Source organism: Protopterus annectens, chromosome 2.part2 (assembly GCF_019279795.1).
Source record: "Protopterus annectens isolate FY-2018-M chromosome 2.part2, PAN1.0, whole genome shotgun sequence".
In the NCBI taxonomy this organism is placed as follows: domain Eukaryota; kingdom Metazoa; phylum Chordata; order Ceratodontiformes; family Protopteridae; genus Protopterus; species Protopterus annectens.
Window position 1 is genome coordinate 1,035,871,797 of NC_056730.1, and position 22,500 is coordinate 1,035,894,296.

The 22,500-nt window shown below is 38.6% G+C and overlaps 1 protein-coding gene across 1 annotated transcript in view; it reads left to right on the forward strand.

Moving 5' to 3' along the window:
* The window catches only part of LOC122796001 (contactin-associated protein-like 4), an 858,360-nt gene that overhangs the window by 599,927 nt on the left and 235,933 nt on the right, over positions 1–22,500 (forward strand). Inside the window, exon 2 of the mRNA XM_044064480.1 lies at positions 10,370–10,480. Within this exon, the coding sequence (XP_043920415.1) occupies positions 10,370–10,480 (111 nt within the window). The remainder of the gene's footprint in view (positions 1–10,369; positions 10,481–22,500) is intronic.

Here is a 22,500-nt window from a genome sequence, read left to right on the forward strand (position 1 = left end):
CTGAGATCTTTGTGGCACCAAAAAGTACTGCTATAGAGAATTGTAAAAAAAAAAAAAAAAAAAACAACTTTGTGCACATACAGGGATTGAAGCCAAAGTTCTACCTTATTTATTTATTTATTTATACATACAATTTCTTAACTGGGATAGACCACTGCTCCCACTGGACCAATTTCAGTATCAGCCCAGAATGTGAACACACATGAAGTGAAAAAATAAAAGTAATTTATACAGTAAAAGAGCATGCTAAAAACAAATGAACAGTTAATATGCAATAGAAACACGATTTAAGAATGTAGTCAACAGAAGTCACTATATGCAATACTGGCATCAGTTACAGCAGTGACATATTTGGAGTTACAGAACAGATGCTGTAGTGAAAATGATAGGCAGTACGTGTAGGAGATAAGGGTGACTAGGTCATGTGACATGAAATAGACCATTTACAAGCAGCTTGTGCTGTGAAATGTTCTTTAAGTTGTGCCTAAAAGGAGAAGTAGTTAGAGAGGTCTTTAAGATTTGAGGGAAGATCCCTCCACAGCTTGGGTCCAAGAATAGAAACAGAGAGGTTAATGTACTACAGTCTGGTTTTAGTTGCTTGCAAGAGTAGCCCAGAGTGGCTATGAGATCTAAGGGTATATGACAGAGGCTAAGTAAGCTAGGGAAAAAAGATGGCAGGAGTTGTCTTTGGCTATTGTAAGACAGTTGTGTTCATACTCTGGGGAAAGTGTAATGAAGTAGCAAACGGAGTCAGAGATTGTTCAGATGGTGGTAAAGTTTCTTTTAGAGTCAGATGCTTCAAGAGGTAGATGATAGTCAAGCTTGGGTTAGAAGAATCCCTTCGCAAATTGCATTTCTTGTTGGGCAGGTGAGGTAAAAGCTTTTTTTTTTTTTTGCTGTCCCAGAAGATTAGGAGGTTTATCTTTTTCCAGATGCTTTTGAGATGATGGTGGAAGTTAAGTGAGGTATCACGCCAAACTCCTAGGTATCTGAAGGTATTAACCTAATCAATGGCATTGTTAAGATAGCCAAGAATAAGAAGATTGGGATCTTTTGTCTTTTAACAGAGGTTCTGAAGACGTACTTTTTAGTTTTTGAAGATTTCAGTAATATTTCTTTGCTATTGAGACAATTAATGAAGGAGAAGAATTTTTTTTTGTTGAAGTGAGTGGGTTGTGTGGTTGGAGTAGTAGATAACTGTGTCATCAACATATAGAAAGATTAGAAGTTGGAGAATGTCAAGTGTAAGCTTATTTATATAAATGGAAAAAAAAAAAAAGGAAAAGAGTCCAGTCTGAACCCTTGAGAGACTCTTTTAAGTAAAGAAGTGGTGGCTGAGGTATTCTTGTTAAACTTTACTGAGAAGTGTCAGCTGGATAGGTCATTTTGGAAAAACTCAATTAAGAAAATAAACTGAAAATAACAAAAAACATGCTAGCCAAGGAGTACAGCATGTCTCAGTTTTTAATTTTGGATGAGTGCTTTTTGTTAATGAAGCATTAACTTCTTCAGATATCTGAAGATGACAATACTTTGTTAGGTCATTTTGGAACCAGGGAATAGTGTCAGAGCTAATCCCAATGTCAGTGAGGTGATTAAATAGGATCGGATGGCCACCCAAGTCAAAGTCTCTGGTAAGGTCTATAAATATGACTCCTGGATGTAGGCTTTTGTCCATAGCTATAGGATGTATCATTGAAGATCTGAAGTACAGCAAAAGTGCTGAGGCCAGACAAGAAACTATATTCCTTGGAAGACAGACTGCAGTACTGATTTATGTAGTTTGAGAGTTGATTATAAATAAGATTTTCTAAGATTTTCCCAAGGGATTCGAAGGATGAAGACTGGGCAGTAATCACTGGGTAGCTTTGGGTTAGATTTTTTAGGGAGAGGTATGATTTTTCCTATTTTCCATATATCGGGCATATTGCTTTGAGTTAAATAAGGACTGTAGATATGTAGCAGAGGAGTAACAATGTACTGCCTACATTAGAATATAAACTGGGGGGGGGGTGTCTGTCCCTACAGGTTAGTCAAGTTTTAGGTGTAGATCAGAATGTGTGATATACCTTTAAGAAGCTTTCCAGTCAGCAGGCACATGCATGTAAGTACTGAGCACGTGCAAGAAATAGTGCCATTTTGAGTGAGCAACCAGAGTGAGAGCATGCATGTATGTAGTAGTCAGTCAGTTAGTTTGTCCATTTAAGTTTAATGTTCCTGCTATCCATCCTGATTTGTTTGTATGTAATAAAGTACTTAAACGACCACCCAAGCTTCATTGTCTTATTCAGATATACGAGTGACATTAGGTTTTCATTGAGAGGTATGATATCTTTGATTGTGATCTTTTTAAAGTTGAAGAGGGGAGTATGGAGGGGTGAGGGAGAGTTTGAGTGAGTAAGTGAGTGAAATATGTAAGCTGATGGAAGGAAAGGTGAAGACGTGAGTAGGGAAGTCTGAGGATGAGAGAGAAGTTGAGGAAGAATGAGCATTGGGAGGATTTTTACAACCTATAAACTAGTTTACCTTCCAGAATTGTTTAGTGGAATGAAAGACCTTTGACTGATGTGTTCTTATACTATGGCTGTTATGAGATGTAATTGCTTGTTTGGACAGTTTTCTGAGGGAGGTATAGTGTTGTTTGATAGAAGGAGGTGAGCTGGGTCAGACCTTGGTGGGAGTCACAAAAGCCAGTGTCCCATTGATGAAATTCAGGACAGGAAATGATATAGATGCTTATCTGGTATTCATTTGAAAGATATGCAACTAATCAAATTGACTCCAAATGCAGCAGCCAGAATATTGTCTTATTATTTAACAAGGACTATCTGAAGGTGTATATAATCACAGATACAAATTACAGAAACTGAAACAAAAAGGCTGGGCTGGGCTGGAGCTCCACTGAATAAACCGTCTCAAAATTCTCACAACTGGACATTCATGTTGGACACATAGCTAAGGCAGTACATGGCTGACAATGTATGCTTTGAAATTATAGCCAGAATTCCATATAAATAATGTAAGTAAAATGCTAGAAATCTTTGCTGGATATAAATATAATAGGGCACTCCCTAATAACTTATGAAAGTCAGTGCACCATGTTCACCTTGAGTCTTCTGAATGAATAGTGGTTTAGTGGAATATTTATTATTAAATGAAACTGCAAACCCTAAGTTAGACTTACATGCATCAAGGGCTAATAACAAGCCTTGACCTAAGCATGTATCACTGCTTAGCAATAAGAAAAAAAAAAATTAAATTTGAGTTGGTTTGTTGCAAATGTACTCAAAAGGCACACAAGTAAATTTTACTATGCATGTAAAAACTGTTAATGCTAGCCATTAAGCTGTACCTTAAAACATTCCTGTGGAGTGTGACAATGCTGTATCGTAAATCATTCTTGTGGAGTGTGATAATTCTTAACTTTTAATTAGTAGGAATACAGAATCTTTTTAAGATATTGTTACAGATCTTGCCAAATGTAATATTGTGGTAGAAAGAAAAAAAAGGCAAGGGTTGCTGTACTCAGGAAGCATAATTACATTTTTAGATCACATGTTTTTAAGCACAAAACAACCAGTGAGCAGCATATTAAAGAAAATTAAGGAAACTAAATGAATATCCTACATCACAGGTAGAAATATAAAGTCTTGTAGGGAAAGTGTTATAGTCAGTAAATGAAGTACCTAACTCAACACATTGTGTGATAATTGGTTAAGACTTTCATCAGGTTAAATGAACCTTGGATGTTATGATGGAAAAGCTTCAATGAGATATGTTGCCAGGAAGACATAACACCAGTAAAGAAGAAAGTGTAGAATAACAATACTCAAAAAGAACTACGATTTGGCTCTGAGAGGAAGGAGAAGATAAGTCTGATCCTGAATACCCACCCCTCTAAAAAAAAGTCCGGTAGTTAGAGTAATGACAACAGTCAATGAGGAAACTGACTGGGATGGTGAGTCTTATCAAAAGATTCCAGTGGTAAAAGAAATACAATAAGCCAGTGTGGAGACTGATAGTGAAGGACCCCCAATTAAAAGTGCATTAAAGGAAATGTGTGGGAGCACAGGAAGACACTGATGAAGCTCAGTAAGTTAAAAGTCTGAAATATCTTCTTGCTTTTCCAAAGCAAGAGCACCAGACAGAAATATAATCTTGAGTCTAAGGATAACGAAATTAAGCTGTTATTAAGAAAGAAAAAAAGAAAGAGAAGCAGGATTCTTAGAGTGAAATACAAATTGAAGAAGAGAAAGGTAACTACCAGTGCACCTTGTGGAAGCAAATACCTTTTGTAAATTACTCTTTATAGAGGATGGATGGTTGAAACATATATACCTATATTTATAGAAAAAAAAAACTTCACTTAATGCCAATATACTCATGAAACTAATAGTGATTTGTCTGACTTCCAGATAAGCCATATCAATACCAATAATGTTCAGTAGGAGCGTTGCACACTAAGTAAAGGTAAAAAGCATATATAAGGAGTAGAAAGGGAACCAAAGGAAGACTACATACCCACACTGTGAGCTAAGAAACCATCTCCTTTACAGGATAAACAAATACAAAGGTACAGTTCCAAGTTATTTTGCAACTGTTGCAATAATGTTAGATATAGCCACATTTTGGATTGAAATTTAGTGAGAGATAAGATGAAAAATAGGGTTTTAGCAATATTTTGCTTGACTTGTATTATAAATAACACAGAAAATTTGGGGGCAGCTTTTCCAGAATGCCAAAAGACAGACTCCAATCCCATGTTTAAGAAGCATTCAACAAGCTAAGGTGCTGAGCAAGTCCCATTTGAAAGAATAGCAATGTGTACTCTAGGTCTACTTGTAAAGTCAAATAAGGAACATTAGCATTTCTTGGTAATCATTAATAATAAACAAAATTTTCTGAAGCAGTGGTATTCCTATGGAGAGTTAATACAAAGTCCTGAACCAAGGAGCTAGCACCACATTTGTCTATAGCAGGAGTTTATTGTGAAATTCTTACTGAACAAGGTACCCCAATCACATTAACAGTAAAGTGTGAAATTTGTCATTTTTTAAAACTAAAACAGTTAAGGACATGTGTGTCTACTACTCTCAAACTGGTGGGCTACTTGAGCAAAGATTTCTTCATAAGCAAGTTTTAAACATTTCTAAACAGTTCTTAGAACACACAGATGCTTCTGAGGTAGACATAAATGCAGTCTTGTTACAGGTTACATATGAATATGAGTTTTAGTATCTCATCTGTGATATAAATGGAAAAATAAGCAATTATTAACAATAGTATTTGGGAGCTGAGAAACAGTGAGAGAGAGAAAGGTCATAGAATGGTCTCTCACTGCTTCAATATACTCTTTGTGTGAGAGCAGTTTTGCATTAATTACTGACCACGCCCCTTATAATGGCTACAGATATGAAGACTGCAACCAAATACTGTATAGATGGGCTTTGATACTGCAGCCCTTTTACTTCAAGTTCCACCATCATCATGGCCACACTTGCTTAAATGCTGATGGGGGTGTCTCAAGCCTATACTTCAACTCATGGAGTTTCATCCAGTGGTTTGATGCTGGAGAAAGTCTTTTGGCACAGTGATTGCTGCACTTGGGAAAAACTCTGCTATTGAGCCAGGAAAACAACCTGCAGAATTCAGAATAAACTACATCAGATAGTCTAAAAGAGAAAGGCAGTGTACAGCACACAGGCAATTCTCATTAGCAACTGTATACATGTGCCTCTAGAACTATTATCAGGGATGCAATTTCTTTTGGAAGCAGATTTTCTGACCTCTGTGATAATGGACACTCTGAAATAACATTGCTGAAGAGTTGTTGCTAAAACAGCCTGGAAGGGATTCCTGAAAATAGAAGTTTTGAAGGTATCCCTGAACTTTTGGGAGAGAAATGAAGTTGTTATCCAGCAAAGAGAAGTTTGTCACCATATGTGGAAAAGTCTATTAGGCAATGACCCGTGAAAGGAAGAGTGGATATTTGTAAGTACTCATTTAATGTGCATGCAGTGGTATGTATTCACACACACAACAATATGTCACAAGCACTACTAAGATCCCAGATAATGTCTACACAGCAATGTACCTAATTTTATATATTGTAAAATAGAAGGAAATGGTGTCAAGGGGCAGCAATGCCTTTGCATGCCCTCTATGAGCATGAACAGCAGATTTTGAGCATAGACAAGACAGAAATGGCCTTCTACAAATGTCTGTGGCTTAAGCTATTTTCAGATGTTAATCGAGTCAGTGGCCTCAACAGATCAGAGTAACAGGTCCATCACAGGGTCATCAATATGATTCTGTATGCCATTACAGAGGCTCATGCCTTTGCATTTGAGAAGATGGCTATAGGTTGGTGTCTGCCTTGTGTGACAATTCTCACCAACATGGTAATCCTGGTTTCCATGTTTGGAAAGAGTGAAAGGACCAGGATACTTGCTGGGGGCCTGGATGTGGAAGATGGACAGACTGGTTGCACCATGTTGTGTCTGTTTTGGGGATGGACCAGGTTGTAATTTCTGTATATCATTAGCGTGTTGTTGTGAAGCACCTGTGCTGTGAGACCACAGATGGTGAATACCACCATATCTCCCCTACAGGCACATCTTTGATTCCAACACAAAGGCGTATGACACAAGGTACATTTGCTTACACTCTGTGCATGAACTGTTTTCAGTATCATCAGTGTAACACTGGGAAGTAATATTGCCATATATTAGCAGTGTTACAATTGACTGTTTATCTACCTGCTTTCACAGGTAATATGTACAGGAGGTCCCCCCAAGGAACAGGGCATGACTGATACCAATGCCGCATTGGAGACTGACAATAATGGAAGCCTAATGTTAGTATGTCCAGAGAGCACAGTGCCACTATTGGCAATGGTAACTGTAGAGGGGACACTAACACCCAAGTCCAGTTACATAGCTATGTTGATTGTGGAACCAACCACAACCTGTCAAATGCCTGTAGAAAAGCAGATAGTGTCTAAGCCCCTACACAGGGTATATCCTCATTCCATGCTTATAAACCAGTAATGGGAGAAGGCAGCATTACAGATTACGTGGACAGTGGTTGTGATCCATAGGCTGGTGCCCCTGTGTGCTATGGGCTTCACCCATTGTCTGAAATAGGTGTTGCAATGGGCTTTAAAACAGAAGTGGAGGGCAGTTAGCCATCTACAAGTGGATACTACCACCAAAGGCTTTACAAAAATGATAGTTGTACTGCATGCCTCGTGTTATGACATACATGAGGGTGTATAATACATGGCTTAACAACTGGTGTGTTGGACAGGCATGTGAGTGACTCTCCTGCATCCATCAATTCATCTTTCTCTGTGCTCCAGGGTTGACACTACTCTTATTGCCATTTTTCATCTACCTCCATAGTGTGTACATCCCACAGGACAGATATGTCAGCATAATGTACTGTTACCTCCTCCAAACTACCTACTAGTTGTATGCTTGGTAGAGTAAGGTGTGGTTTACTGTGCAGTTGTAGTCTATTTAGCAGTCATGCTTATGGCATGGCCAGTTGGTTGTGTTGTTGCAGATCACCTTTACTCTTGTTAGCAGGTGTTGGTACCCATGCCATTCCTCATGGTGGGTGCACCCATAGCTGAGGATTCTTCAGATATGCATTGTTCCCATCTGAGTTTGCACAACACCTGTCACAACCAGATATACACAGTGCAACACCATTTCAGGTGCAGTATGAGCTAGAGGGCAGTACTGAGCAGATGCTCAGTACATCTGGACACCCACCCCCCCTTAGATAGCACCACATTCTTCCTGCACATTAAACCATGCTCACCTCAATCACTCAACAATATCCTTCACTCCCTTCCACATCCTTAGTATCCCTCTTTATCAGTGTGGCTATTGCTGATCCTTGTCACTGTGCCCCTCACTGCCCGCATACATGAATGCAAAAATTCCCCTCTTCTAACTGCTGTGTTGCATGGTTATGCAATCTTCAATGCACAGCATGGACAATCAACACACAGGAAAGTATGGTCTGGGTGTTGTATTGCAAGTTCAGCTTTTTTCATTGTTGTGTGTATTCTGACTTGTAGTGGTGGCTCCAACACTGCCTCTTTGCCAATACCATAGCATATTTTGTCCTCCTCAGCATCTGATGGTCTTTCCCTACTGTTGGTTCCTTTGATGACTCTTCATCTGGCACCTCTTATGTCTGTGGTTCTAGTCTGTCTAGTCTTTCATGGGCCATCACCTGCTCTAGCTAACTATGTACATGCATGTTGTGCAGAGTTACATAGACAAGAAATATCATGCTGGAGGACACCAGAGCATACTCAGTGTGCCACTAGAGGAATCTAATCAGCAGAAGTCACACTTCACCAATCCAGACCCACATTTGTTAGTTTGTGATAGTGTGGCATTATTTTGATTTCATCCCTGTTATATGGATAGTGCAGCAATATATTAAATCATGGCTGCAGGATGCATAAGGCATCGCCAATAAAATGATTGTGTGAGAGCTCACTCTACAGAGATGATTGGTATACTCTGACATGTGCCAGACGTGGGAATAGAGGGAAGTACCTTGATGACTCACAGACACACTGTATATAATGCCTTTAGTACTGCACATCACCTGGCAGACTATGGAATCCTTCTGCTTGACATACCACATGAAGTGTGGACTAGGTGGGGCATGTGGTGATGTGGGTTCAGTTAGTGGCCCCTTGAACCTCAGGGAGTTAGGCTATTTTATGGTATGTCTACATAATGGTATTGCTCTCTCTCTCTCTCTCTCTGTCTTCTGCAGTCCATGTGAACTATACATTTTCCTCTACATGTTGCAATATTACAGTAAGGAAATGGTGCAGTATTCATGAGATAGACACCTGTGATAGACCCAGAATATCTCCTGATGACTGCTAAAAGGTTCATGTTGCACGTATAGTCAGTGCTGTATATACCTTAGTGTCCACAGGTATTGGTGTTCCAGGAATCCATGTGAGGATAGTGTATATCTACAAACTCCTGCATGGCAACTGTGTCCACATGATGGCATTTGGCTGTGTCCTGTCATGGAGATGATGGCATATTAGGAGGAGTCATATACATCTATAATACAAAAGGCAAGAATGAGCACCATCATTGCATTGGTTGCAAGAAATCTCTTTACATATACTGTTCAGCCAATGGCAATACAACTCTCAGGTCCATATCCTAGTCCCTGTCTGTACTCAGCAAGAAATGGCACTGTATATATTCATTGATGGATGTGGTTCCTCATGCAAGTTTTGTACATTTCTGAAATATTTTGTCACCTTCTTTACCCTCATTTGCATTTATAGTTGTTTTAATTACTGTATTGTTAATGTCCATATAATTAGATGGTCATTTGCATAAGATACCACCCAGCAAGTTTGTCAGGTTGTGTGATGACGTTCCCTATATTTTTGAATTGGCCCGCTGCTCACCATGTAATTTTGCCTAATACATTGCACTGCTCATTTCTGAGTCATGGCTTAACTTTCATTCAGTGTGTTTATTTGCTATGTAATAGCTCAGTTTTTGTTTGGTAACATTAAGAAGATTAACTGAACTGTAGAAGTTAACCCTAGGTCTTTATTTTAGGTGTTGATTAGCTTTGGACAAAGTAGTGGCAGTACAAGTTGTTTCACTGCCAAAGAAATTATGTCTTGCTGTCTGCAAATTATAGTCATGGTATGAGTATGTTTCACATGGTTTACTATTAAAATTTCGAACGGCACTCCATCGACTGTACTATAGTCGAACACAGAAGTTCGAAAATGATAATTGCGAACTCAAAAAAACAATCTAGGAATGGGTTTTAACATGGGTCGAGGTAGGGGAGATGTTTGTAGTTCAGAATAATACTGAACACCTACCTCGACCCATGTTAAAACCGTTCCTAGATTGATTTTTTTACCTCGACATTCGACGTTTTCGAACTTCCGTTGCCGACTATAGCACAGTCGACGGAGTGCCTTTCGAAATTTTAATAGTAAACCGTTTCACATACTTTTTTATTTTTTTTTATAGAGGAAAGGTTGGACTGAAAATGAAAATGTCGTATGTGTCTAATATACTTATGGCTTTAGCAATGAGTCATTTGTAAAACCAGTCATCTATTTAGTACAATTAGAAAGTCATAAAGCATTCAAAGTTATAGATGTAATCTAATAGACTATTGCCCACTTTCAGATAGCAAATACAAAATAATAAATAAACAGCAGCAGATAATTATTAAACTGGTTTTAAAGTGGCAAACAAGATGGCATCACTGCTTTATAATAGCAAGTAAATAGTGCATTGTATATCAGAATAACCATATTTGGTCTTTGTTTTCCCCCCTGCAGATAATTGTGATGATCAGCTCCTATCCAGCTTGCCTCAATCATCTTTCAGTAGTTCTTCTGAGCTCTCCAGCAGCCATAGCCCTGGATTTGCAAGACTTAATAGGAGAGATGGTAAGCTTTCTATAATAATTTTCCAAAGTTTTCATTCATCATTAACTGAAAACTGGTAATCACAAAAATATTCATTGTGACTTACACAAATCATTCATCTGCAAAGAATTAATGAAGTGGAAATGTACATACATGAGCTGTGTTTATACTTGATAGTCATTTCTTCTGAAAAAGTGGATTTAAGCAGCTTGTTGGCTATTAAATAAACCTCACATAGATTTTGTTTTAAAAGTTGAGACTGTGAAAGAAAAAATAAAACTATAAACAGTTCTCTAAAAGTATAATACACTGTACTCATTTCTAAAACAACTATACGAATTTATAGAATAGAAATCAAGTGACAGCCCTGGCAACTTAGCAAATTCGAGCTGTTAAAACCTGTACTGAACATGTCAGCTTAAGAAGTCGGCAAATAATTATATATTGATAAATCACAGTGACCCTGAATACTGGTGAAGTATATACTTACACAATGATAAATTTATGGCAATTAATTTACCTCTTCTCAAAAAACTCTTATTATGCAGCCTGCCTGGAAGGCTGCAAATAATAATATGTAACATATGCAACAGACAGCAATGTGTGTCTGTGTTAGCATGCGCGTGTGTGTGTTTTCACGTCTGCATAATTGTGTTCATACAAGTGATAACATTTAACCATTTTCCACTGGTTTAAGAAACATGCCATCTACAACTGGAGAAGGGCTACTGACATGATGTTGAGAGGTATAATGTGGCTCAAAGGTAATTATCAATTAAATAGAATTCTAGTTACTATTCAGCAAACCTGCTCACAGAATTGACAGAGCCAGCAGGGAGAAAAAAATTAAGAAATGCTGTGTTGCTCAACTAATAGAAAACATTAAGACACTGGAACATATATATGATGTAATACCTTCAATTGGACCACCATAGGTTTTTCAATTATCCCAAAGTTTCAGGCTTGACTGAGCCCTTTGTGGGGAGTCATTTGGTTGCTGATGTTTGCTAGATACAGTTCCTAAATTAAATGTTCATTTGTGCCTAGAAAGGGATATAGAAAATTTCTTTCTTATTGGCTAAAAATGGCACTGCCAGTGTGGAAAGATAGTGTGCAGGTCATATTATTACTATGGCAACTACACCTCAGAGATAAGCACAGTGTGTGAGTGTGTGTGTGTGTGTGTGTGTGTGTGTGTGTGTGTGTGTGTGTGTGTGTGTGTGTGTGTGTGTGTGTGTGAGAGAGAGAGAGCCTGAAACTTTAGAAGACCAGGTTATGGACTGTTTTAAAACAAAAAATTTTCCTTGCAAGTATTCAGGCATGGAGTGGTCTCAAATTCTACACCCCTCTATGATGCTGTGGTTTGAGAATTATATCCATATACCATTTAAAATCATCCCATCCCATCCTATGAACTGCATATGTGGGAAGAGTGTGTACATTAGTGGCTGGATGGTGGGGCTAGCTAGCCTATAGTAATACTAAGTAGTTTTCCCTGTAGGCTATGGATCTACTTGGTTTTGAAGCAACCACAAATGCTGTCTGCATTAGGGATCACTGGGGGTGGGAATTTCAAAGCCCTTTGCAGATGAATTTCATCACACTTGAACCCTCCAAAATGTACTTGATGACAATATGTTTGCCTTTATTGCCCATGGGTATATTGTAGATATAACCTGTCCCAGGCACAAGCACTTGTGCTCAGCTTTTTAAGCTCAAGGTAATGTAATTTTCACATCGAATAAACAGAGTCCTAGTAACACACCTTATATACCACTTCCATATGGATAGAAGCTGTACACAATAGTAGCCTCCCATTCTTTTTGAAAGGTATCTTTCCATTACTGAGTAGTTTCTTGCTTTGCTGAGTATGGATATGTCAAGTGTTGAGGGCACTGCAGGACTCCATAGATATACATTGAGATGGGGTGCTTGTGGAGAGACCACCCATAGCACATCCTGCCTTTAATTGAAATGGAGCTATCTGACCTCTGCACATACTGTTGATCATGCCTGTGGTATTTCCAGGAGAGAATACCCCATAGACAGGGACATGCATGGTCATTATATACATTACATGTAGATGTTAAAATTTGCCTACCTTTAAACAACATAGGACAGCACAGTACAATGTAGTAACATTGGCTGGAGCTATGTCCATGCACATCCACACACAAACATCTGCAGTGCCCACCACCCAGATACAAGACAATTGAGTCAAACCCCCTCCCTGGCTAGTCTCCCTGGCTCTCTACAGTTGTCTACCCATACCTTACACACCCAAGTACAAACACACACACACACACACACACACACACACACACACACACACACACACACACACACACACACACACACACACACACACACACACACACACGAACACACACTACTGATTGTTAACTCTTATCAGTTTGACCCTCCCTACCAGTGCATATGGTGACAACTGTACCCTGCCCTCAGTACAATGTTAACTGCATAGGCTTAATCTGATGCACAGTATGGTCATGGGTACATCCTGTGTGGCCTGCTAACCACCTGGTGTGTATCCCCTTAATCTGTCATTACTGTGAAAGCAAACATGACATGTTACCTCTTGCTTCAACAGGAACCAGTCTGTCTGGACGTGTTTGAAAATTATATGAAAACTCTCTCTCTCTCCCTATATATATATATATATATATATATATATATATATATATATTTTTTTTTTTTCTGAATGTCATAATATAGCCTAAAGCATTCAGTAATTTAAAATGTATTATTTGGTTTACAATCACATAGTCAATCACACTGTGTGCGATCAATGTATGTGCGTAAATCAGGTAGCAGAACCATTAGTGTGAGTACTATATTGTCGAACCTTACGATAGTGAACAGCCGCTATAGCAAGGTTTGACAGTGTAGTGCAGATCGCACTATAGTTGGTATTGGGAAATGTACCCTTTCCTGAGTGTAGTGCGATCTCAGAGTTTCTACATATAAGTAGGGGGGTGGGTGGTGCAGCCCCCCACATGGGGGTGCAGGGGGGCTTTCCCCCTGCAAAACATGTTAAAATATGTTTAGCAGCTAAGAGAATTTCAGTGAAGTTGAAATATTGACATTCGACTTCACTGAAATGCTCAGTTTGGCATTTACTGTGGTCGGTGTTGTAATTTCCGAACATTTTCTTTGGATATATGCACTTTCGGCCACAGTAGTGTCAAACATGTGATAGTAAACCGTATCATGGCTTCCAACTACTACATTCTGAATGATGAGGCAGTGTCTGAATTCTTTTAATTTCACAGCTTCCCATGAATGTAACAAGAATGGCCTATACTTTTTACATTTAACAGGCACCACATATCATGTTTCCTTTGAGTAATGAAAGCACATTTTCATTCATGTATACAGCATCACCTGAACCAGTTGAGAAAGCTTTTATTCTCTGTCTAATCAGCTCATCCTGTGACCTTTGCAATGGCTTGTGCTGATTGCTAGGCCTCATTCCATCCTTCTGTCTGCTTTTTTGAACCTCTTTCCATTCTTCTGCCAACTGGAATGAACCATATTTTACTCAGTTTTAGTCCATTTCCTATGGCAATTTTCTCCCTCCTGACCAAAGTAGCCCACACTGCTTCCACATATATAACACGTGCTTTGTGCATATCCTTTTATCTGTGCATCTGTTCCTACTTCATGATGGAACACAGTGAAAATCTGCTAATCTAAGTAGTTTTTGCACTTTTATGTGTAGTAGACCTTTGCATTAGACTCAGCATGAAATCAGATTTATTCATTCTTGCCATTAACTGTCACCACAAGGCATCCTACTTAGTATCTTTTGTCTTTCAAAGCAACACATGTTGTGCAACCTAAGCATGTTGTATAATTTTTTCACATTTCCTGTAAATGTGCATGTGTGAGATAACAAAAAAATAATAGTAACATAATAATAATAATAATAATAACAAAAAAATCACCTTTTGTCCTGTTTTTACAGTGGCAAGGTACACAGCTTTGCCGTTGATGATCTAGGCTCAGGAGGAAATTCAGGGAGTTACACAGATGGCAGGAAAGGGGCCAGGGTAAGTTTTTCTCCACTTTCAGGGACAGGATAGTCCAAGTAATCATATAATTACCTTAATGGCGAATGTAGCAACTTCTGATTGGTGAATGAGGTGTATTTCAATAGCATGTTTTGAAGTTTGCATATCGTTGTGAAGACATTGCACACTGCCAGTCAGGAGTAAAAGATTGTGCAGGCTCCTTGGCATACACTTTTTTGTGTAAAGTACCTTATTATGGGAAAGAGATAATGGAATGAGTAGATGGGACTGTTGAAATGTAAAAAAAAGTATCTGTTGTCTTAGAAGCAGTACTGTAGCTAGGGAGGGGTAAAGAGGGTGTCTACCCTTGGTGTACACTGCTAGATGGCACAATCAGCACTGGAGATGAGCAACCAACTGCACAGGATCACAGTAATGACATTCATTTTAAGCTGATATCGCTGTTCTATGAATGAATGACAAGCTGTTTAAAGTGTGTGGATGTTTTTACCTAGTCACTGTAGTTTGAAGTTAGTAAGATCTCTTTGCCACAGTTACAGAACGACATTTTTAGGTCCTCAACTTTTGTGATCCTCAAAATTGGATCAGAGGACATATTTTTGGGGGGATCCTGAACATATGGTTGGGGACTCCACTCTTACGTTGTTCAGGGGTTGAATTGATCTAGCTACCAACAGCTAGAAAATAAGGCAGAGGGCCTTGTATATGTAAAGGCCTCCTACAGTAATTAAAAACAAATATTCTCCTTTAAAAAAGCTTCATACATCTGGGTAAGAATGGTACCTAAAGTCATCCTTTTAGCTTTTAGCTAAGTGTAGCTGTGTCATGTAAAAAACAATCCATTCTACACATTATGTTTTTTCCCTACTTCCAGAGGTATCACTTGAAGAAGCTGTCCCATATCACATTTTCTTGCAACCTTAAATAATTCTGATTATCAAAATTATAATCTAGCAAAATAAAATACTTTATCTTAATTGACCAGAACATAAACATTTACATATACTTGTGTACAGCCATGGCAGAAACCAGTTTATTTTAATTTACTTCTTCATATAGTTACTCATTTTACCTGGAGGAACTAGATTGTATTACATATTGTGTCCTAGCAGGCAAAGTATACGGTGTGTAAATTTTAAATCAAGAGTAGGGCTAGATTTTCATTTTCTTTGGCATGGCCTAACTTTCTTAATCCCTTTGTACTTACCATGACCCACGAAATTTGCATCAGCCACAGGTTCATAGGTTCATAGGTAGGTACTAGATTATCTGCCCGAAGGCATTTATAAGCCTAGCCAGAATGTGTTGGCTTTCGCCACCCCCTTAGATTAGTTCCCTGTGCCTCTGTCCAGCACAGCCACTGAATTGATCCCTGGGGTAAACTTTCTGTTTCCCATCCACCCGTCAAAGTTTCTTTTGAAGAGTGTTAGCAAGGAGCTCTGCCTAATGTAGATTAGAATCTTGTTCCAAAGCATGGGAAGTCTCTGGGGCATGATTCTATCCCTCCAGCACGTCCTATTTATTGTTATGGTGAGGTTTAGATCCCTAGAGCGTGTGGCTTGAGGGGATTAGGTTTTCTTTAGGTGGAGCATGTCCATCAATTCTTTGTTGGACATGGCCTTGTATGTCAGGCAGAGGTCACCTCTGAGTAGGCGGTATGCAACCGACTACAGCTGTAGTTTCTTCACTCGAGCTGCAAAGGGCATATGTTTGAGGCCAGTGATCCTCTTGGTGAGGTACTTCTGTGGTCTTTCCAGATGTTGCAGGTATCTTGTAAGGTACATCCCAAATGGGATGCTGTACTCTATGATGGGTCTAATGAGTGATGAGTAGAGCAGCACAATGACCTCTTTTGATCTAGATGCGAACCCTTTTGTGATTAGGTGGGCCACGTAGAAGGATTTTCTAACCACTTTGGCAATGTTATTATCAAAGGTGAGATTACTATCTACTTGGGGCCCCAGATCCCTTATTACGTCTTCCATATTTAGGGGACTACCAGCTATGTGGTAGTTTGTGGGTACTTTGTTTTTTCCAAAGGGGATGACTATGCACTTTTTGGTATTTAGCTTGAGGCTATGAATTTGACACCAGGTATCCGTCTCAGTGAGACCCATTTGGAGGATGTCTGTGTCAGCCGGAGAGTCAATTATAGCCCTTAGTTTGCAGTTGTCTGCAAATGTGGTCAGTCATAGTCCTCCTGTGCTTGCCTGTACCTCTGAGACGTATATGCCGAACAAGAGGGGTCCTAGGACTGAGCCCTGGTTAATGCCACTTGTAACCGATTTAGAGTCGGGCCTAACTCCTGCAACTCTCACCATGTGGGTTCTGTCCATGAGCCAGTTGGCAACCCATCTTGTGACATAGGGGTTTATGGGTACGTAGCTTGTGGAGAGGCTGAGTTTGAACAGTGTGTTTAGGTGAGGGGTTAGTTCGTCTTTGAGCTCGTGTAGGACGCAGCATGGGACACCGTCCGGTCCCATTGATGCTGTGTTTTTGGCTTTGGAGAGGGCTGTTTTAACCTGTCTGTGATTTCAGGGGCTCTACATTCTTCTGGTTTGGTTATATATGTTCTGATTCTGTTCTTCTTTAATATTTGTTGTAAATGAAGGCTTGCAGTTTGATCTTTTGTTTATTCCCTTAGAAGACTGTATGCTTATGTAATAATTCCATCTGGTGTTACAAAAACATAAATGTAAGAAAACAGAATTATCCTACATAGTACCTAAATGCACATTTTTAAAAAGCAGTACCTTATCTTTTGTGTGTGTGTGTGTGTGTGTGTGTGTGTGTGTGTGTGTGTGTGTGTGTGTGTGTGTTTGTGTGTGTGAGGGTGTATCTCTCTTCAAGTATATCTATCTATACATATACAATGCTAAATTTCAACATTCTAATTTGTAAACTATAAACATGCACACTTACTACACGAATGACTAACTCTTTCCAGAACTTAAAAACTACTTATGCACTCTCTTAACAGAAACTGGACGATATAAAACTAAACTAGGTGGGGGGCAAAGCCCCCCACACCCTCCCTAACTATATATACTAATTCCAGGATCTTACTACAGTGGGGAAAAGGGCATATACAATATACCTTTGACTTACCTTATAGTAGTCTACACGCTGTCACTACTATGTTGAAATTTAACATTGTAAGGCCTCAGTCTTATGAGTTTCAGTCAAGTGACTTTTCAGTATTTTGAAATTTCGGTATTATGGTCTCAGTCAAATGAATTTCACTCAAACGAAATTTAGATCATATGAAGTAGGTCTATATATATATATATATATATATATATATATATATATGTATATATATATATATACATATATATATATATATATATATATATATATATTATTATTTCTAAGAAATAATTTTAACATCTATCTTCCATTTCTGTGGTTAGTGTTTATCTCATTTTATTCATTAATATACTCCTTTCAGATAGTATAACCATATTTTACAGCACATGCTATAATATGGGACACCAGCAACTGGACAGAATAACAAGGAGAATCATTCTGCATTCAGAGCAAAATCTTCTCTTTAAATGCTTAATAGCCTTACTTCAGTTGCTTTCAATGTAGTTGACCCTTTTGTTAATATCTTAAAACAGCCACTTTATTAAACAGCACAGGCCCCAAACATGTGCGTAAGTAAATTTCAGCTAGTTTAAACAGTCAATGTTCTGTTTAAAAATGCAAATGAGAATAGTGCAGCAATGTTTAACTAAATAAGAAAATATTTACATAGTGCCGATTACCACCCTATAAATGCACCAAAAGAGGTGCAAAGAAGTCATCTGCGGCAGATTGATTAATGAAGGCATTAAACCTGTACGTGTACTATAGTACTCGTGCAAAGAAGTCTCACATCTATTTAATAAAATTCATTTCACTTTACATAATTTAATTAAAAAGAGCATCGCTGTCTAAAAATGCCTTTGTGAAAATCACCAAATGGAACAGAGTAACACTGTATAGCAGAACTATTTTAGAGCAGTAAACAGCATTAGATTTTACAGATAAAATAATGCAGCCTTAGTGACTTCTTATTTTTTATATTAGTGGCTTTAAATTTATTCAGTCAGTATTTTTTTAATGCTGAGAAAAAGCAAGCAGCACAAATAATAAAACTAAATTGCAACATGATTAAATAGTTTAAAATACAAAATGCCTCTATAGAAATCCTCTGATTTAACCCTAAAACTGCTACTCAAGCTTAACAAAATGTCTTAGCTACTCTATGGACAATCATCATAATTTTTGAATTTGGTGACCCCTAAAAAAAGCTGAAAGACAAACAAGTGACCAAATACTGCATACTGAATATATAAACATATTCATTGCTCTGAATAATCTATATTGCAAACCTAAAGCAAAACACAATTGAATAAAAATAGTCATATAATACAGAGGACATCATTTATGTGGATACTGCACATATTAACCTTATTTTTTCCATATTTAGACATATACTGAAGACCTTGCTTATTTTGGTACAGTCTTACCCCAAAAGAGGTTTCTTGTCATATGAGAGAGCAAGAATGTATACCTTCTTATTTAGTTAAACAAAGTTGCATTGTAGCAAGTAACAGACAAAAGCATTTGTCAGTTATTAATAATCTTTGTGTATTGCCATAGAAGGATAAATCCCTGACTATGATCTGATGGCTCACGTTCAAGTCAGAGGCTTGGGCATCTCCTGGAGTTGGTGTGAGGTAGATAAATACACCTATTCTACAGGGTTGGGGCTGTGTCTGGGTCACCTATAGGATTAGACAACTGCACCTGCATTAGAAGAAGCTCTACCTGCAGTAAATAACAGGCATCATAGAAACCATACATCATTCCCATTAGCAGGCAATGGCAGATATCACAGCTGTGTAGGAAATTGAAGTTATAGTCTGTGGGTTGTGACTGATGACTGGTCCACTTCCTAATATCCGACTCTCTGAAAGGAACAAATGGATTCATTAGGGTCTCATCCTGGTAAAAGAGTGAATGGGCTACTGGGTTCATCCACATTCTGCATATGAATAAACCTGGATCTCACCACAGGGACGGATGAATGGCTAAATGGGTGCAAATATGGGATCCATGAGACAGTTGCATGGGAAGAATGAGGAAATCCTGCAATGTTTAGCTATGGTAGATGTGATGTCTATCATCTTATAATTATAGAAGAAATATAAAATACTAATGGTTTTAAGCCTTTTCTAAGTTGTTCTGATTATTGTATAAGAAATGTGTTTTGTGGAATTTATTGCATTTGTTTACCTTAGCCATGGTATATTTTGAAAACTGTGAGTAAACTGAAGATATGCTTATGAGAACATGTTAGAGATGTTTCTCATGCCTTATCAGTCAGTGCAGCTAATGCAATGGTTGGGCAAGGAGAGAACATTCAAGACATTTATTCATGTAACTCCAGTTGTGGGGGGGGGGGGTGCCAAAGGGATTAATCCAATCCAAAGGGATTAAATAATTAAGTCAGTTTGGTATATGTATTACAATGATGAGAATAGTACTGTAGATGCATTTAGGCTAAAAGCTCAAACATGACTAGGTCTGTAACCTTCCTTTCACTCTATGACATGTGGCAGGCTTTTAGGACTATGTACTTTCCACAATCCAATACCATGCAGTTCAGACTACTGTTACACAGAGAGTTTGCAGAATGAGCAAACACGTTGCATATCTTTGTTACCAGTGATACATGTCTGCAGCAATTACTGTGGAGCAACAACATTGCACTAAATAGAGAATGTGTTCAAATGCTAGCAGTATGGCTGCAGATGCAACAAGCAACTTTTTGTTGCAGTTAGTTTGGTTTGTCACTGCTGACTATAAACTGATCCTAGGGTGTCCTCGTGTATTGAGCCTACGGCACATGATTTAGCTCCCTCCCCAGTGCTAACGTCAACATATATATGTATGCATGCTCATAGTCATTGAGCGGACTGAGCTTCCTTGGGGCAGCATCACACTACTGCCAAGGAGTGTTTTCTCCTATGCACCTACCCCTACGTATGTCTACTGTCACAAGGAAGGGCGTACATTGGGGGAGTGCCAGTGTATCATCCACACCATCTTGTGCATCTCAGCCATAGCCCTGCCTCCTTGTTCATCCTAAGCTTCCACAAGACAATAAACAGCAATGGTGCATCTGGGTGACTACACCCCCATCCCAGGATGAGCACAATCCCACTCCCTCCCTGTAAAAAGTGTCCAAGCACTATTCAAATTCACGGTCCTTTGGGCCATTATTAGGCCCTTACCCCTCTATGTCAGCAGTGCAAGTGTTATTCTACAGGGTTCTTCTGATTGCTTGCTGTATGTTTACCTCATTGACCTGATGTCATGTTCCTTGCCTCACTTATAACATTACCCTGAGTGACTCCTATAACATGTGATTATCCTATGCACTGGTTAGGAAAAATCTTTGTAACCTAAACATAAATATAAGTACACAACGATTAATATTTTATTCATAACCATAACACTTACAAATGTTGATTTTTCATCATACATGTCTTACAGATACTTGAAAACTGGAAACATATTGGTAAGATCATTTGTGTGTGCATGCCAACATATGTGTGTATGTGTGTGTGTGGGGGGGTGCATGCGGGCTCACCTGTATGTGTGTGTGTATAATATATATACATATTTATATACATATACACATATATATATATATATATATATATATATATATATATATATATATATATGTCAAACACCCCACATGACCAAAGTTATATGATGAGAACAGATAAAACTGAGGTAGAATTTCCTTTTTTATGTGTCCTTCGATTTCGATGGTTAAGGACTCAATGTTATCTGATTGATGGAATGGATTTTGATATAAATTATTCAGTCAATCAGCTAACCTATAATCATATGCATTTATAACATTTTATATAGACCCATTGGCATAATGGTTAAAGTTTTCTAGTCTCACGCACAAGGTACAAGTTTCAATTCTGACCTGTAGCCAATGTCTGTATGGAGTTTGCATGTTTTCCCTGTGTCTTAGTGGGGTTCATCTCATCTTCCAAAAACATGCTAAGTGTTTCCACTTCAAGAGTCATCCTAGAATGGAGCTTTAGACAGCAGCACAGAATTTAGATGGTGCCGTATAGGAGGAAGAGCTTTTAAAAACAACTGTTCTGAGAATCAACTGTGGTGCATATTATTCTCAAGATAAGAGAACTCAGATCACAGACTACATCCCACGTGATGGTGCAAAAATTGGCTCTAGGTAATTCAGTCATGGTGATTAATGTCATCAAATGGGCATGGGTATTTGCTAGTGATAAGTGGGTTAAGGTCCTGGCTTACTCCACCCTATGCCAGGAATCTATGCTAATGGTTGGAGGGGTGCATATGCCCCTATTCACCAGTGTGTGCCCACCATAAAGCCCAGAAGACCTCAGTCAAAAAGTTGCTGGCTGGCCAGTGTCCAGTTGCCCAGCTTGTGTAACCTGGATAGCCCTGTTGTCTGAAACTGGAAGTAAATCACATCAACCTACCAAACATGATTAAGAATTGCTACACCAAGTGTAATTTCATTGATAGGATGCAGTCAGAAGTGGATGACATAATGATAAGGAGGAAGCTGGGCATCCTATGTATCCAGGATCCATGATGGAATGACACTACAGTAAATTCACTTTATTTGGGATCCAGACTCCACTTCTCAGAAGGAAGATGGATTAAAAATGGTGTGGGAAATGTGGCCAGGGTAAGACATCAGAATAGAGTGAGAGATGTCATCAGAATTAGTGATAGACTCATGGCAGTCAGATTCCAGTGTAAAGATAGGGCACAGTTCATAATCTCTGTCTATGCCCCACAGCAGGGTTATGATAGTAAGGAAAATAGTACATTCAGACAGAAGTTGCAGAACCTTGTAGATAAAGCAAGACAATATGAATTGGTGGTGATAATGGGTGACTTGAATGCACCTATTAGGAC